Below are 16,294 nucleotides of genomic sequence, written 5' to 3'. Positions count from 1 at the left end.
GTGACAGCCGCCCCTATAAAATACAGCAGGGGGCCCCCGCGAGGGCAGGTACAGAGAAGTGACAGCCTTGTGCACTCCGGGGGAACACAGCAGCACCCGTTTGGATGGCGCCTTCCTGTGCCAGGGGCACCTGGCTCCCGGGGTGGGGGGTGGGAGGTTAAGTGACCAGGCTGGGTCCCCACCCCCGGGCCAGGTTCTCCGGCAGCGAGAGGACGTGGCTGTCCAGCGAGCACCCAAACAAAACCAGTTCCGTGGGTCAGACCTGCCCTGTCCATGCTGGCTCCCCAACCAGCATCTGGGCCCCCCAAGGATGTCTGCGAGGCCCACACCTGTGCCTGTGGCCCCTGGTCCTGCCCGCCCACCCCACGCCAGGCATCAAACGCCAAGCTGCTGCTCTACATTCCCAACGGCGTGCACACGGCTGGGAGCAGACCGCAGTGTTGGCAAAACATGACTACGCGTTTAGGGCGCGAGGCAGGATCGCGCGTGAACACAAGCGCCCACACGTGCACCCCGGCCCTCCCAGGGCTCCTGCGGCTGCCCCCCGGTTGGGGCCCTTTCTGTCCGGCAGCTGTGTCCGTCCAGGCTGTAACGTGACACAGCCGGGGTGTTCAGTGATGCTCAGGGCCCTTCCTAAGTCCTGCTCTCCACGTCTCACTGGGGTCGTGGCAGGGACCCCATCCCCGTCCGTGCCTCCCTGGCCACCGCCCCTGCCTCCCCCCCCCACCCCGTGTCACTGTGAGGACACAGAGGATTGTCGCCACCAGGCTCTGTCCCCGGCCCACAGCAGTGCTCTGGAACAATCCTCCTGGTAGGTCTTCCGGAGAATGGGCGTTCTTCCTAAGCAGCCGTGCCCAAAAGCAAACACCAACTGGGGGCAGGTCCTCGGAGGACAGGGCCCGCTCCGGAGTCTGGGCTGTGGCAGGAGTTCAGAAGCGTGTGTGGGGCGCAGAAAAGGCACAGTGGCCCCGCCCCCCGCCCCCAGGGCCCCTCTCGCCGCCCCGCAAGCTGGCGTGGCTGCGGCACTCAGAGCAGGGAGGGAGCTCCGCCTTTGCCCCTGAGCGTCAGGGGCACTCAGGCTTGAGACCCCCTCTGTCGAATGTGTGCCACGTGCCCTTCACCATAGTCCGTGGCCCTCTGAGCCTCAGTTTCCCCCTCTGTAAAACAACACAGATGCCTCGCTCCGTCAGCTCCAAGATGCAGACCTGCCCACGTTGGAAGCACCGCGAAATCAGAGCGCGTCCTTCGACTGGAGGCATCTGAAGATGGCAGCGGGTTTCCTTCCTTAGTAGCATCTGCGATCGTGGTTCATCTTACGGTGGCCCAGGGCCGAGCGCCCCCTCCGTGCAGGTGGAGGAACCGATCCAGGGGGTCTCCAGGGTGGGGTCACGGGCTTTGAGCCGGCCGGGAAAGCAGTGGAAGCTTGGAAACTGCTACCGTTGCCTTGTCTCTCAGACCCTAAGATACAACCCCCTCCCCCACACCCTGTTTTAATGTTTCTGAGTCTGGCTGCATTTTACAATCAGTGGGCGCTTTTCCTAAGAACCTTCTAGTGAATCGACACGGGCTGCAGGGCCAGTGGCGCTCTGGGTTTGAGAAACGACCCGTGCTGTGTTCAGGGTGCTGAACAAAGTCCGGTGCCACGGGCCCCATGCCGCGGAGCAGGTGTGGGGTGAAGTAACACCCGGCCACGCTGACTGCACCGCGGGGTGGGCTCACGGTGTCCGTGGCGCCAGCCTTCCTCGCTTCCCGTGGGGTGGGGCTGGTCCTGGGGAGGGACACCGTGCTTCGACCCGCCTTCCCACAGCAGGAAGGGGGCACTCCTCCAGCACTCCCCGGGGGGATGGCTGGCAGAGGAGGGACCAGGAGACCCGAGTGGCCCTTCGGTGGGGCCAGCACGCACGTCGTCTGGCTGCCCCTGAGCCGCCCCTCGGGCTCCCTCAGCACGTGGATGGGGACACACAAGCCCTGGGGAACGGTGGTGACAGCACGACTTGCACCTGGGTGGGGGAGGGGCACGGTCCTTCCAGTGGCTTTGGGCGTTTGCTGTGGACTGAACTGTGTCTCCCCAGAATTCATTCATGGAAACTTGCCCCCACTGTCACGGTGCTAGGAAGCACATCAGGGTTTGATGAGGTCACGAGAGTGGGTTCCCACGATTGCCCTTGTGCCCTTATGAGAACAGACCCCAGAGAGTTCTCTGTCCCCGAGAACACACAGAGGGACGTGAGGACACCTCGAGAAGGCGGCTGGCGATCTGTGGGCCAGGCAGAGGGCCTCTGGGAGCTGACCCTGACGACCCTGATCTGGAGTTTCCAGCCTCCGGAGCTGTGAGAAACAAAGGTCTGTCGTTTCAGAAATGCCTGTGCTGTGGGGTTTTGTTACGCAGCCTGAGCCGGCTGAGACAGGGTTCAGAGTTAAACCCCTCCGGGAAGGGTGGGGAAGGGTGCCTTGGGCCTGAGTGCTCAGAACCCACCCAATAGCCCGCCCCTGACAGTCTTTCTCCACTGGATGACCAGAGCTAGACTGGCGCGCGACAGTGGTCATGTGACTTCGTGGCCACGCCCCCGGGCCGAGGCCGACCAGTCAACCTGGTCGCAGGTGGAGGGGGGCAGGGACCGGTGAGCCTGAGATGGGCTCCACCCCGAGGGCAGCAGGGGACCCCAGGGGCACCCAGCAGAGCGGGAGGGGCACCTGGAAGTATAGGCTGCCTGCGGGGGCTCCCCTCGGAGGCGGAGGCAGCACCTTCTGCGGAGAGAGGCGGAGCTGCTCAGGTGCAGGGCGCAGCGACCCCTTCCAGCCTTGTGTCCTTTGCGCCCACGCACCCAGGGGCCACCTGCCTCCTTCCCCTTGCACTCCACGAGGCACACCCTGGCTCTCCCCCACCTGTTCCCTGCCGGGCCTCTCCTTCCCGCCTGGATCTCCGCTCTCCTTCCCCCACCACCTCCCGAAAACCTCCTGGGAGGAGCCACCGAGCCTCTCCTCTTTCCCTCCACCACCCTTTCTGTAAACGCCTTGTCCCTACGCCCCCCCCAGAACACCTTTGTCCAGTCGCTAGGGAGCCACGCCCCCCCCACCAGGCATCTGTCATTCTTTCCTCCCCACATCTATCCTTCACCTCCGTCTCTGCCCTCTCCTGTCCTCCTCCAACCTCCAGGTTGCTCCTCTGCCCCCCCCCCGCCCCACCCCATTTGCTTCAGTCCAGGGCTCGGGATGTGGCCAGTCCTCTTCTGTCCCCGTGGCCTCCTGTGGTGACCTCAAGCGGCCCAACCTACCCTCTGAGCCCAGACTCTCACAGCCAACCAGTGGCCTGGCACTTGCCTCAGATGTCACAAGGTCAACAGATCCAAAACAAGCTCGGAGTTCCACTCTCACCCCAACCTCCGTCAAGTGCAGCTTCCTGCTTGCAGCGGCTCCGGCCAAAACCCTGCGAGAAGACACGACCCCTCCGTCTACACTCGGGATTTAATCCACTGCATGTCCTACCTTCCAAACGCACCCTAAGTCTGACACTGTCACTAACATCGCCACCCAACCCTCACCTGATTCCCACCATCTCTTGGAGGGCTGTGACAGCCTGTCACAGCTTTCCCTCCTGCCCCTAACACACGGCAGCCAGAAGGGCAGAACCACATCTCCGCTCAGAATCCTCCAATGGCCACCGTGGCTTTCAGAGCCAGGGGCCCTAATCTGCAGCCTGCCTGGTGAGGCCCCTCCCTGTGTTGTTCTTGGCCGCTTCCCTGGTTCCCTCTCTTCCCCTGGCTAACTCTGCTCCAGCCACACTGGCCTCCTTGCTTTTCTTCGAACGCGCTTGTCCCTTCTACCGCAGGGCCTTTGCACACGCAGTTCCTCTGCCTGGCGTGTGTAGGAGCCAAGTGGCCCGAAACAAGAATTTGAACTTCCAGGCCAATGACTGTTGCTGACTCATATCCGCTCTGCGACCTACTTCCTTTCTTTTTTGTTTCGGTCACACAGTTCAGAGAAAATGTTGATATGCATAACAATCAAGAATAGCAATGTAAAAACCAGGTCTCCTGTTGAATTAAGCAGAAAGTCACAGGAAGCTTTACTTCCTAGGGCTGCAAAGGTCACCTGGAAAGTCCTAAACTTGGGCACCATAACACATCTGAATCTGTGTGGATGTCTTGCTAAGTTTCCCAGAGATAAAAATCTCATATTTAAAGGTCAAGGTCAGGGGAGCAGACACTCTGAAGCCCCAGGTGGGGTTTCCAGATGAAGCGCAGGACCCCAAGTTAAATGGAAATTTCCGACAAGCGGCCAATCGTTTACGAGTCCAAGAACTTCCCGTTAAATTTGCATCTCAGACACGGGGCATTTTCGTTTGCTAAATGTGGCGACCCTGGGGTGGGGAGGGGCGGGGCCAGGCCCTCGGGGGCGGGGCCTGGAGGGCGTCTGGGAGGCGGGGCCGGGCGCTCGGGGGCGGGGCCGGGCGCGCGCGGCGCACGTGACGGCGGTTGCCAGGGTGAAAGGTCAGGCGCGCCGCGGCACTCCCAATATGGCGGCGGCCGGGGCGGCGGCGGCGGCGGCGGCGTCGGCGGCGGCGGCGGCGGCAGCGGCGCGCAGCCCGGGAAGCCCGGCGACGACGGCTACCCGAGCCCGGCGGCTGCCTCCGCTGCTCGTGCTGCTGGCGGCGGCGGCGGCGGCGGGCCCGGGGGCGGGCGGCGCGGGGCGGCTGTACCGCGCGGGCGAGGACGCCGTGTGGGTGCTGGACAGCGGCAGCGTGCGCGGGGCCACGGCCAACAGCTCGGCCGCGTGGCTCGTGCAGTTCTACTCCTCGTGGTGCGGCCACTGCATCGGCTACGCGCCCACCTGGCGGGCCCTGGCCGGGGACGTGCGAGGTGAGGCGCGCCCGCGCGGGACCCCCGACCCCGGCCGGCCGGCCGGGCCCGGCCCCCCCCCTCCCCGGGCCCCGCAGCCACCCCCCCCCCCCCGGGACAGCCCGGCACGTTGGCGGCCTCGAGTCGCAACGGCGAGAAGCCCTCTTCCGGCCCGCACTCCGCAGCTGCGGACCGGGGAGCCCCCCTCCCAGGGTCTTGGGGAAGAGCGTCGGTGCCTCCCCCCAGCCTTTGTCCTAGCTGTTTTCCGACGCACACCCCGTCTCCGTGCCTCGGAGCCCCCTTCCCTTGAAGTCCTGCGCCGTCACCCTCTTCTGGCCATATGGTGGATGCTCAGAGCGAGCCAGCAACTTAGACAGACGTCCAGATGCCCCGCAGACCTCTGTGGAGGCAAAACAGGACCTTCGGAGCCTGTCATCGGGAGGCGCCTCGTTCCTAGAGGCGCAGCCCGTGGTTGACCTGACATCCACCGAGCTACATTTTATGTTGTTGGCAGTTTCATCAAGCTGCCAAGTGCTAATCAGTCCCTCGTTACTCGCCTGCCCCGGTGGCAGAGTTGGGGGTGGGGGTGGGGGGCGGGTCTGCGGCTCCCTTCGGCAGGCCGGCCGGGCTTTTACATGGCATGTGAATCGCTCTGAAGTCCGTGCTGTCCCCAGCGAGAGTGAGGTTTGGCAGGACCCTTGCTTTGCTGGTGCTCAGCTAACCTCTAATTACATATTTCCGCGGGCCAGAGGATAACAAATTGCTACACTCTCTTCCAGCACTTTTGTTTTTTAAGTCTCCTTTCCTACCCCGTTGTGATTTTCTCATAACTAAACAGGTTCCCAAACTTCTTAAAAGCCTAAGTAGGGGTTTTGTGCAGAATCGTAAAAGATTGTCTTTAAGATGCATTCTCATATTACCTCGGGGAGTTGGGGCCTTTTGATTCTGAAGGGCCTGTTCTTTGATCTCATGTTTTCTGAAGTCCCAAGTGTTTGGCACTGTGGCCAGAACGGAGGTGGACAGACAAGTCCTTAGTGGGCTTTCTCAAAGCCTTTGCTTTGGGAACAAACTTTCAGAGTGCAGAGAACTTCTCAGTTCTCGTTTGTCACTCAGTGGCAGAAACACAGATGTGCAACTATTCTGTAGTTGAACCAGCGTGTAAGGAGCCTTGAAAATGGCCCCTGGAACTTGGAAGAAAGGTTTCTTCTGGAAATGAAAGCGGCAAAACCCATACCTGATGGTGTGATTCACTCAACCCTTAGCTAAGTAAGGTTATCTTAAAAGGATTGGACGCTGCCCGCGTCGGGCAGGATGAAGGCCTGGGACGGAGGGAGATATGGCTGAAAGTGAAAAGCAGCTGTGGTCTGAAGGACAGTGGGGACAGCCGCGGGGCACCTGGGCAAAGCGTCCCGAGAGCCAAACCGCTGCTGGAGGCAGGGGCCTCAGCACTGGGGAGAGTTCCACATGGCGTCCCCAAAGAGAGGTCACCTGGGGACTTGTTAGAGACGCACCGTCGGTCCCAACCCGGGTCTGCTGGGTCTGAAACCGGGCGTGAGGCCCAGCATCCTGTCAGCACAAGCCCCACGGCTAGGGACACCAGCACCCGTGGCCAGGATACGTGGCATATGGACTCCCCCTCGTGGATGTCCCAGTACACAAGGATTCCCCAGAAAAGGAGTCCCATTAACTTTTTTTAAACAATTTTTTTATGTGTGTTTATTGAAAAAATTTTTTTAATCTTTATTTGTTTTTGAGAGAGAGACAGAGTGTGAGCAGGGGAGGGGCAGAGAGAGAGGGAGACAGAATCCAAAGCCGCTCCAGGCTGTGAGCTGTCAGCACAGAACCTGACGGAGGTCTCGAACCCGCAACAGTGAGATCACGACCTGAGTTGAAGTTGGATGTTTAATCGACTGAGCTGTCCAGGCGTCCCCCTTCCTTTTTTAAATGTTTATTTATTTTTGAGAGAGAGAGAGAGAGAGAGAGAGAGAGAGAGCGCACAAGTGAGGGAGGGGCAGAGAGGGAGGGAGACACAGAATCCCAAGCAGGCTCCAGGCTCTGAGCGGTCAGCACAGAACCCGACGCCGGGCTCGAACCCACGAACCATGAGATCATGACCTGAGCTGAAGTCAGACGCTCAACTGACTGAGCCACCCAGGCGCCCTAATGTTTGTTTGTTTTAGAGAGTGATACACAGAGCACCCGCGGGGAGGGCAGAGAGAGGGAGACACAGAATTGGAAGCAGGCTCCAGGCTCCCAGCTGTCGGCACTGCATGGAACCTGACTCGGTCGGGGCTCCAGCTTGAGGTCGTGACACTTAACCGACTGAGCCACCCAGGTGCCCCTGGAGTTCACTAACTCTGAAGCCTTTGCTCCCTAAGTGATCGACCACAGGGCTCTTTTTGTGCCTAATCCTGGCCCGCTCCCAGTGGAACCACTGAGAAGCTGCGGCCGCCCCCAAGGGAAGCAGGTCCCCATTGCCCCCCATGTCCTGTGTGAACACAGGCTTCACTCCCGTTGTCACCCCTTTGGTGCCGTCAGTCACCTGTGAATTGGGCTGTCCAGTCCCCGGGGCACACGGACCTTGCACTGGGCCCCCATGGGTGCCCCTCCCCACCCCTCTTGAAATGGAGACCATCCAGCTGGCGTTTTTCCCCATCCACTGCTCCCCCCACCCCAGCCTCAACACTGTCTGACTTCTAGAAGGTAGGACAGGCTCTGCTCCCCCGTGAGATCGCCTGGGGTGGGGGCAGCGCTGTTTCCCCTGCTGTCCCTCCACCATCACCTGGGGGCGGGGGGGGGGGCGGCTTCCATTTGCTCAGAATGGACAGAAGGCCTGAGGGGTGGTCTGGAGAGGGTGAGGCTCCTCCCCCGCTCTGGAAGCGTCTTCTGCTCAGAGCTGAGGGTACTTTGCTTTCCTGAAGGACTTAGATTGAACTTTGGCAATTAACTGACATTTTCAAGATTTTGAAAATAAATGTTTTTTTCCTTGTAACGAGGCGGCTTAAGGAACAAAAGGTCTAACGTTGGGTGTAGCCCAGAGTTCCTGCAGTGTTTGTGTGGATCTGGCTTACGCCTGTCACTTCTGAGTCCTTTGTAAGACAAAACCCTGCTGTGTTCCCGGAAATCATTTAGCCTGGAGCTGTGGTGTTAGCGGTTTGTGGTGCCACCTCCTTTTATGGACAGGAGACACCTGCGGCCCCCAGCAGCACCCCACCATCGCGCTGCCTTTGAGGTGTCTCCGTGGAGACCGTGGTCACTGGAGGAGCGCCCCTGTCGAGGGTCACTGGTCTTACTGGTCTCCCAGTAAGACCTCTCCCTTCTTACTGGTCTGGAGGAAACAGGGGCACATTTCCTGTAATGGGTCCTGGAATTCTAGATGAGGCAGGAAGGGGAGGGAGCCTGAGACTCGGTGGGCAGTCACCGACAGCACGCACCTTCTCTTCCCATCCTGCAGACGTGAGCGGGTGTCGCCCTGGGGCCCAGTGAGGCCGGGTGCTTCACTTTGGGTCGCGCAGCTGAGCACCAGGCTGGGTGGCCCCGGGGCCCGTGGCTCTCTGTCCTGGCCGCTCCGGTGTCCGTGCTCTGGCTCGCCCCCCTGCAGCTCCTCACTCACTACCGGGTCTGGTCTCTCTGCCCACCTGGCTAGGCCACAGGCTCCTGGAGATGAGCTGGCGTTCCCCCACGGGCCGCGTTCGTGAGTGGGGGGGGGGGTGCTGACGGCGCACCGCCAGCAGGGGTGTGTGAGGCAGGGAGCCCCAGGAGGCACCGGGAGCTCCCCGCCTGAACTCTGGAGAGGGCCGTCCGGGGGTTGGAGGCAGGCAGTGGAGATGCCCGCTCGTGATGGGCCCAGGAAAGGCCGCTGTACCCCCTGCCCCCTGCCTGGGCAGCTGTGGTTTCAGCCCAAGGGAGACGCGCCAGGGAGGCCCGGTTTCTGTGATGACCACGGCCAGAGGAGCGCCACCGGGCACCAAGGTCAGTGATGCCAGTGTGAGAACACAGGGCATCAGTGCGGCCGGGAGGACGGGCCGGGGGCTTTTCCTTTCTCCCGAGGCGGGGTCGCCAGGCTTCAGCAGTTCGCCAGGAGATGCGCTGGGCATGGGGACGGCTGTGTCCCGTCGAGCGCTCCGGACGGTGCGGGGCTAGTTTAAGGCCACTGCGCCGAGGGGCGAGGGCGCCATGGATAGCCCGCCCCGCCTCCACTCCCAGAGGAGGCTGAGACGAGACTCTCCAGCCACCTCCAGTGACTTGTAGCTAACTCTTGCTGGCCTCTGCTTGTCAGTATGTGGGCTCAACTTCTACCCAGACCTCTAGACCAAACTTGCCCTTGAACTTGAGGTTTGTCTGAAAAGACCTTGCTCACCCAGGACGGGGCCTGCGCTGGGGAAAAGAGCGTCCTGCGGTGGGTGGACCGTGGGCACCCATGCACCTCCCCCCCCCTGCCCCGCCCAGCCCAGCCTGCACCACGACGGAGAAGCCACGGAACAGCCCTGCGCCTTCCAGACAGCCCTCCTCTCGCTCCCTCTTAGACCTTGGAGGTTAATTACTCTGTGCTGTAGTCATTTTCTAGAACTAACCGATGCCGGGCTGTAAATCAGACTTCTATGGACATTTTCGTGAGAACTTGACCAGTACTGGTAAAAGGCTTAATCCTGAAGGTCAAGTGATAGGGTCCCTTGATAAGTAAACTTGCAATAAATATTAGTTTGCTCTCACAGAGAAGCCTAATTATTTCTCAAGGATTTTTTAAGCCTGTGGTACTGAAAACAGGCTTGTGAGGAGAGCAGAGCAGGGCTTGCGTTGCGACCCCCGCCCCCATGCCCCCAGTGGATGCCCCTGGAGGCGCGTGCCTCCCAGCTGGTGCCCTTTACCCCCGCTTTAGGACATTGTCCCCAAAGCAGGCAATTTGCATTCAGTTTAGAGTGTTTCTCTCCTTTGTGTGGTGGGATCCAGACAGGTGGGAGAGGCAGGAGGAGGGGAGGGTACAAGTTGAATGTGGCCAACACCCTGAAGCTAGACCTTTGAGATGCTTTGCATTTTACTTGATGAAACGGACTGTGTCTTTTGTGTCGCCCTGAATGCCTCCATCTGCCCGGGCAGTCTGACTGCCGGTGTCTCTGTAACCGAAATTCTCCCTCATCTGCTTCCCTCAGGAGCCTTCCCGCCTAGCTTAGCCTAGCCTAGCGTGAGCAGCCTTCCTCCCCAAGACAAAGGCCTGGTGAGGTGTCAGCACCTCCTCCCGCCGGGACGGCCAGCCCAGCTTTGAACCGGCCGAGCGGAGTGCTGTGTCAAGGGGCGCTGTGCAGACGCGCCTGGTGGCGGGGTGCTGAGGAGCCCGGGCAGGCGGCTGCCCCTGCGCACAGCGCGTGGCACTGTCCTCGGCCCGTCCGTGCTGCCTTGAGCTCCCCGCTCCCTGTGCGAGTAGAGCCTGATGTCTGCCCTGCGTTGACTCTGCACGTCGGGACCTGTCCTGAGTTGTGCGTGGCGCTGGCAGGTGCGGAGAAACCGTGAACGACCCTGGGAAGGTCCGAGTGGGGCCCGTGTTCCAGAAGAAGGGGCGCTGACGGAGACACAAACAAAATGAGGTTGACCGCAGCTCCTAAATCCTGGGAAAATAACCAGGATGATGGAATTGGCACGGGGCTGTGGGGGAAGGCCTCGGCTGGCATTCGACACTCAGCAGATGAGGGGCGAGGGGCACGGCCAGTGCCGAGGCCCTGAGACAGGCAGGACGGCAGGTGTCCAGAGGACTGTGCACGTGGCTGTTGTGGCTCCAGGGTGGGGAGGTGGGGAGGTGCCCACGGGTGGAAGCCGGCGGCTCCGGGTCCAGAGGCTGGGCGAACCGCGTCCTCATTCCTGAGCAGCGGGAAAGCAGAGTGGCTTCAAGTAGGGGGTCATTTGCTCTGGTGTCTACGTTAAGAAATCTGCGCCTGCTCCCTGGAGAACCAGGGCCAGCGGCCGATGGGGGTGGCGGTTGGGATGGGACGATGCGGGCCAGACTTGGGGTGGTGGGTCTGGGCGGGAAGGAGGACCGTGGTGTTTCGGGGGGGGGGGTGGCGTCTCGGAGCGGGCCCTTCAGCGTTGTAACCAGGTGGTGGTCCGGTTCTGGTCAGACGTGCCGAGTGAGGTGTCTTTCCTTCTGGGAGCAGGGCGGGCACGGGGACTCGTGGCCGCTGTTCCCGCGCTCGGCGGATACCAGTCGCTTTTCCACAGTGAGCTAGTTTTCTTCTAAGTCCTGTCATCAAGGAACGTCTAAAACCTAGAAATGTGAGAAGAAGGTGGGTCTCGCGTCCTCAGTGTCACTGGGGCCTCGTCTCACAGGCTCCCCCGAGGGCTGGCTTTCCGGGGGAACGTGTCTGGGTTTGACCTTGCGTGATGGCTGTAATTAGGGGCTTTGCCTCTGAGGCTACGCGTTGGCTCACAGACCTTCTCTGGTAGAGGAACGGACAGCTTCTGTCCGGAAGAAGAACCCCAAACGCTGGGGTTTTCCTGCCCTGTTGGGCGCTGGAGGGCCCTGTCTCGTAGGCTGGCTGTTCCTGGTGGCCCTGGGCCCGATCCGCGCACCCTGACGGGGCCCTTCGGTACCTGTTCATCCTGTGCTTTTCCGAGTCATGCCTTTAGCTCTTTGAAAACTATGCCCTGACACTGGCCGCGGGTGGATTCGCTGTCTAGAGCCCTCACGCTGGTGAATTTACCAAGTGCCTTTATCAGCGATGTCGGAGCAGAGGTTCCTGCGGCCTTACGCTCTCTTGGAGGCCCTGCAAGGCACTTCAGAAGCACCGGGCTTGCCAAGCACCCTGCTTCTCCAGGCGACACTGCGACTCTGGCCTTTCGCTGTTGTGATGAGAAGAAACAGTGGGTTGAAAACCCGGCGAAACCAAGGTTTCTCTTTCTCTTTTTCATCTTGAAGCCCCCAGCGGTTGTGCCCTATTTCAAAGGGCAGGGTCCACCTCCCGGGTGCCTGGGAAAGTCGAAGGCGCTTGGGAGGCTGAAGAACCAGCGTTGGTGACCTCCGTCTGCACTGCCTCGTTTCTCTGTGGCGGCATCTGCGGCCCAGACCGAGCGCTTCCCACCTGTCTCCCCCTCACTGGGAGAGCAGCCGGCGCCCCCCCCCCCCCCCCGCCTTCCCAGGACACAGCGGGTGGAGGACCCAGGGGCCTCTTTCGGTCACGTTCCGGGAGGTCGAGCCTGGGGCGCCAAGTGGAGACAGCAAGTGGGCAGGGGTTGCCCGCAGCCTGGGCTGGGTGAGGCCCGCGGGCAGAGGTCCGGGGGGCTTGACCTGCTGAGTCAGAGCCCTCCACCCTGGCCCTCACCCTCGGCGCCTTTGACGGAGAATGTGGCTACTCTGCCCGTGACCTGTGCCCGGTTCCTCCAGAGTCTCTGAGGCCAGAGGTGGTGGCCGAAAGTGAACATCCGACTGGCCGTGGGTCTCGGGCTGGGCGGGGGCGCCCCGTCTACCCAGAATCCGTGTGCTGGGCTGCGGACAGACCGCGGAGGAGCCGTCTCGACCTCTCTCGCTGGAGCTGCCGGAGCCCCAAGGAAGGCTGCCTCCCGGGTGTCACGAGACACCGAGAGGGGGGAGGCACGCACTCTGTGGCCTCTCTGACCCCGGGACCCTGTGCTGCTGCCATGGTGACGCCGTCGGTCACTCACCACCTGCAGGGGTTTCTGGGTTCCCTGTGCGCGTCAGTGCCACCTGGGACAAAGGACAGGCTCCCGACACCTGCAGCTTCTCAGGGACTGGCCCCACCGCCGACTCTGGAGCTGTTTGCATGGCCGCCCTCCCTGCCACCTGCTGCTCTCCACCCAGAGCTGTCTCCCCCCTCCCCTCCCCTCCCCTCCCCCCCCCCAGGCGGTCCCCAGTGTCCCGTAGGATGGCAGTGCCCGGGGTCGTCGGGAGTTCGCCGCTGCTCTGCTGGCCGTGGTGAGCGCTCGGAGCACATTCTAGTAGCAGACGCTTCCCAGCTGCGAGCGGGATGTGGCCGTTAGCCCGTCTGTCCTCGTGGCCCCCTTAGCGGGTCATTCCCTGGCCTCTGTCTTACAGGTGCGGCAGCTGAGTTACAGACACTGGTAAGTTGTCCAGAGTCTCCAAACCTGGTAAGAGGCAGGGCAGCACGTGGGCTGCGCATCTGCCTCCGGACGGGGTCCCCGTGTCACGTGGCACGCCGCTGCTGAGACAGGCCAGGCCTCTCGGGGGCACCCGGAGGGCCAATGGGAACGAGCTCAGTAAAGGGCGCAGAGGCCAGGACCCGCCGGGACGCGACTGACTGGGAACCTGGGCGCCTGTGCCACTAGTGCGGCTGCTGGGGGCAGGTGGCGGTGAGGTGCACCGGGGCGACGGGACCGGCAGAAAGCGCTCGTCTGGACTGTGGCTGGTTGAGAAGGGCCCCGCTCCCGGGACCCTGGGGGCCGTTGGGGGCCGTTCAGGGCCGTGGCCCGGCCCCGGCTGGCTGCCACCCTCGGAGCCCTGACGGGGGCGGGCTGCCCGAGCCTGGATGGCTCCCGGGGTGCTTCTGCATGCCGCTCCCGCCCCGGCGCAGCCGGCCCCGGCCTGCCCTGACGCCCTCGCCTGCTTCTCCACCCCGGTGTCTCCCCCCACCCCCCGTCAGGCAGGAAAGATTCCCCGCCTTCGCGGGATGGGGCGTCGTCAGCGCCGAGCCGGGAGAGTTGGTCTGCCAGTCGTGCGTGGCTCGCCCTGCGTGGAGCTCGTTGGAAAAGCAGAGCTCGGGGGAAACGTGTCACGAGTGTCCTGGAGAGGAAGGGGCCTGGGAGGTGAGGACCGTTAGCCGCCTGGTACTTGCTGTGCCTCCCTAGTTACTACCTCGAGGTCAAAGGATGGCTCCGCTCAGGCGCAGAGGGCTCCTCGTGGCCGGGGCAGCCAGGAGGCCAGGGCGAGGGGGGCAGACGCCGGGCACCCCTCACTTACCCCTGGGGCCTTTGAGCTTGGTTCCGTCACCTGTGGAGGGGGAGTGGTGACAGTCTCATCCCAGGCTGGGATGTGAGGCTTAGCTGGGACGGCAGGGACCAGAGCGCTTTTAGAGCACTGAGTGCGGGACGAGGCGCCAGAGGTGATCCGGCCTCCTGGGGCTGGGGCTCCGCACCCTCCCGACACGGTTCCTGCCCGTGGGGATACGGCCACCTTTGGAGGGAGAGGCCGTGGGAAATGTGCTGGGAATGCGAGGAGAGGTCGTTTTTCCAAAGAATAGGTTTTCTGTGCATTTAAGAAGGAAGCACGCCGGGGTGCCTGGGTGGCGCAGTCGGTTAAGCGTCCGACTTCAGCCAGGTCGCGATCTCGCGGTCCGTGAGTTCGAGCCCCGCGTCGGGCTCTGGGCTGATGGCTCAGAGCCTGGAGCCTGCTTCCGATTCTGTGTCTCCCTCTCTCTCTGCCCCTCCCCCGTTCATGCTCTGTCTCTCTCTGTCCCAAAAATAAATAAAAACGTTGAAAAAAAAAATTTGAAAAAAAGGAAGCACGCCGTGTGCAGGGGCTCCCTGAAGAGGTGGGTGCCGTTGGTTTCTCCCACGTGTGACCGTGTGGGGTCAGAGGAGTGGGAGGGGCGGGTGGGAACGGGGAGTGTCTCCTGTCTGCGGGCGGTAGGGTAGAGGGAGGAGACTGTTGTGGGAAGACACCCACAGCACGTTGAGGAACTTGCCGGTCGGTGGACACCTGTCTCATGCGCTCTACGTGCCTGTGACAGTGGGTGACGGGCAGCTGGTTCTGAACCCTGGGTGGATTCCTCAGCCTCTCTGACCCCCAGCCGCCTCTTCTGTGACGTCCTGCCTGTTTCACAGAGAGACTTCCGTGGTGGATGACGTGGTAAGAGAGCATGAGGCTCTGTGTAGTTTACTTTGTTCTGGAAGCAAGGCTGGTAGGGAGCTTTTCTTGTCATGTTGACTGTGCTTGGGCAGGGAATCAGGGAAGGCCTCTCTGTGGAGGTGACGTTTGTGTTGAAGTTGACAATAAAGCAGCAAGTGCAGATCAGAGGCAAGTGTGCTGCACCCAAGGAAGAGCAGGTGCAAAGGTTCTGGGGCAGGAGTGTGCTCAGACCCGTCTGTGGCTTGAGGGGAGGAGCGAATGAGGGAGAGGAGGGTACAGGTCAGCTGATGAAATGTGCCACGAAGTGCTCCCTCGGGAAGGTCCCGGGGACACACAGGAAGTGGTCTCACCTGCAGACCCCATGCCTTGCTGGGGGCTGGGCACCCTCCGGGCCCCTTCCAGCCAAGGTTGGAATTGAAGGAGTCACGTAGTTCAGTGCTAAGAAAGGACGTGCTCCTCCTTACGGCGGAACAACCAGCAGATGCCGGGGTGGGGGAGCGTGAAGTCTACTGGAAGGGTTGGTAGCACAGGAGGCCTGGTGGGGACGCCGCCCAGGAACACGGGCTGTATCCTTCGTGCTGAGAGCCGGCCGTGCGCACGTGACGGGGCCAGGGTCCTCCCGGCCGGCTGCTGCGTCCCAGGGTCCCAGGGTCCCAGGGTCCCAGGGCTGGGGGGCTGTGGAGGCGGGCAAGGGACCGGGGGCAGTTCCGAGGCCTCGCTCTGGTCTGGGCCAGCGGACTGAGCCTGGGAGCAGGTGCTGCGAGCCTGACGGGCCCGTGTTCCCCAGGGTTCAGCGCCCGGAGTCTTGCCTTCGGGGTTACAGAGTTGTTGGGTGCGGGGCTCACAGCCGTTCCTACCAGCCCCGCGTGAAGTCTGCGTGTTCACGTGGTCTCTTGGTCTCTCGTGCCGTGGGACACTCAGGAGGGTTGTGAAAATGTGGTCGGCACCACCGTGGCCTTGGGTCCGATTTTGCTTCGCGTCATTGTCACCTGCCGCGTCGTGACCCGTGGCGGCTGCTCTGTGGGGTGCTGTGTGCAGCCTCTTCACGCCGAGGACTCCAGGAGGGTGGGAACTGAGCAGGGGACACAGAGCCAGCAGAGCTCGGGTGCACGGGACACAGTCTCCGCATCCTGGAGGCTCGACTGGGTGTGTTTGCTTTTGCCCATAAGACGTACCTAGTGGGGAAAATGTGAAGAACGAGGAAGTCGGACCGAGTCCCGCCGTGAAACCAGACCGTAGTGAGCGTCTCGGAGCGCATTCTTAGCGTCGTTTTTCTGTTTCTGGTCTGGCTTGATTATTCGTCGGGATTATATCCAATGCTCAGTGCTGGCCCTCAGGGCAGTTTTTCATTTTCCTACATACCTTTTCTGGGTAGCGGGTGCTTTTCCTTTTTTTAAACATGAAATGAAAGCACGTCATGGAAATTGCGTTTGTGAGGCAAGAAAGAGGCAGCAAATAGGAGGCGCTTTGGCAAGATGGATGGGAACAGAAGCAAAGATGACAGGCGGGGAAGGGCTCCCCCCCCAGGGCCGCTGGAGGGCGGGGGGCCTCGTGGGCGGTGGGGGGCCACGCGTGGAGGGAGCCCGCGCTGAGCCCCGCGCGTTGGGCCATCTGCCGCACTAATTGGATGAGAGTATTAACTGTT

The 16,294-nt window shown here is 61.9% G+C and overlaps 1 protein-coding gene across 1 annotated transcript in view; it reads left to right on the top strand.

The window, feature by feature from the left end:
* Positions 1-4,558: 4,558 nt before the first annotated feature.
* QSOX2 (quiescin sulfhydryl oxidase 2) overlaps positions 4,559-16,294 on the top strand; it is a gene marked incomplete at its 5' end in the record, with an annotated part of 30,313 nt that continues 18,577 nt past the window's right edge. Inside the window, one exon of the mRNA XM_030292869.1 lies at positions 4,559-4,859. Within this exon, the coding sequence (XP_030148729.1) occupies positions 4,559-4,859 (301 nt within the window). The remainder of the gene's footprint in view (positions 4,860-16,294) is intronic.

The sequence above is a fragment of the Lynx canadensis genome, chromosome D4 (genome assembly GCF_007474595.2).
Source record: "Lynx canadensis isolate LIC74 chromosome D4, mLynCan4.pri.v2, whole genome shotgun sequence".
NCBI classification, from domain to species: Eukaryota; Metazoa; Chordata; class Mammalia; order Carnivora; family Felidae; genus Lynx; species Lynx canadensis.
The sequence above is the reverse complement of the archived record's forward strand: the minus strand, read 5'-3'. Positions and strand labels throughout refer to the sequence as shown.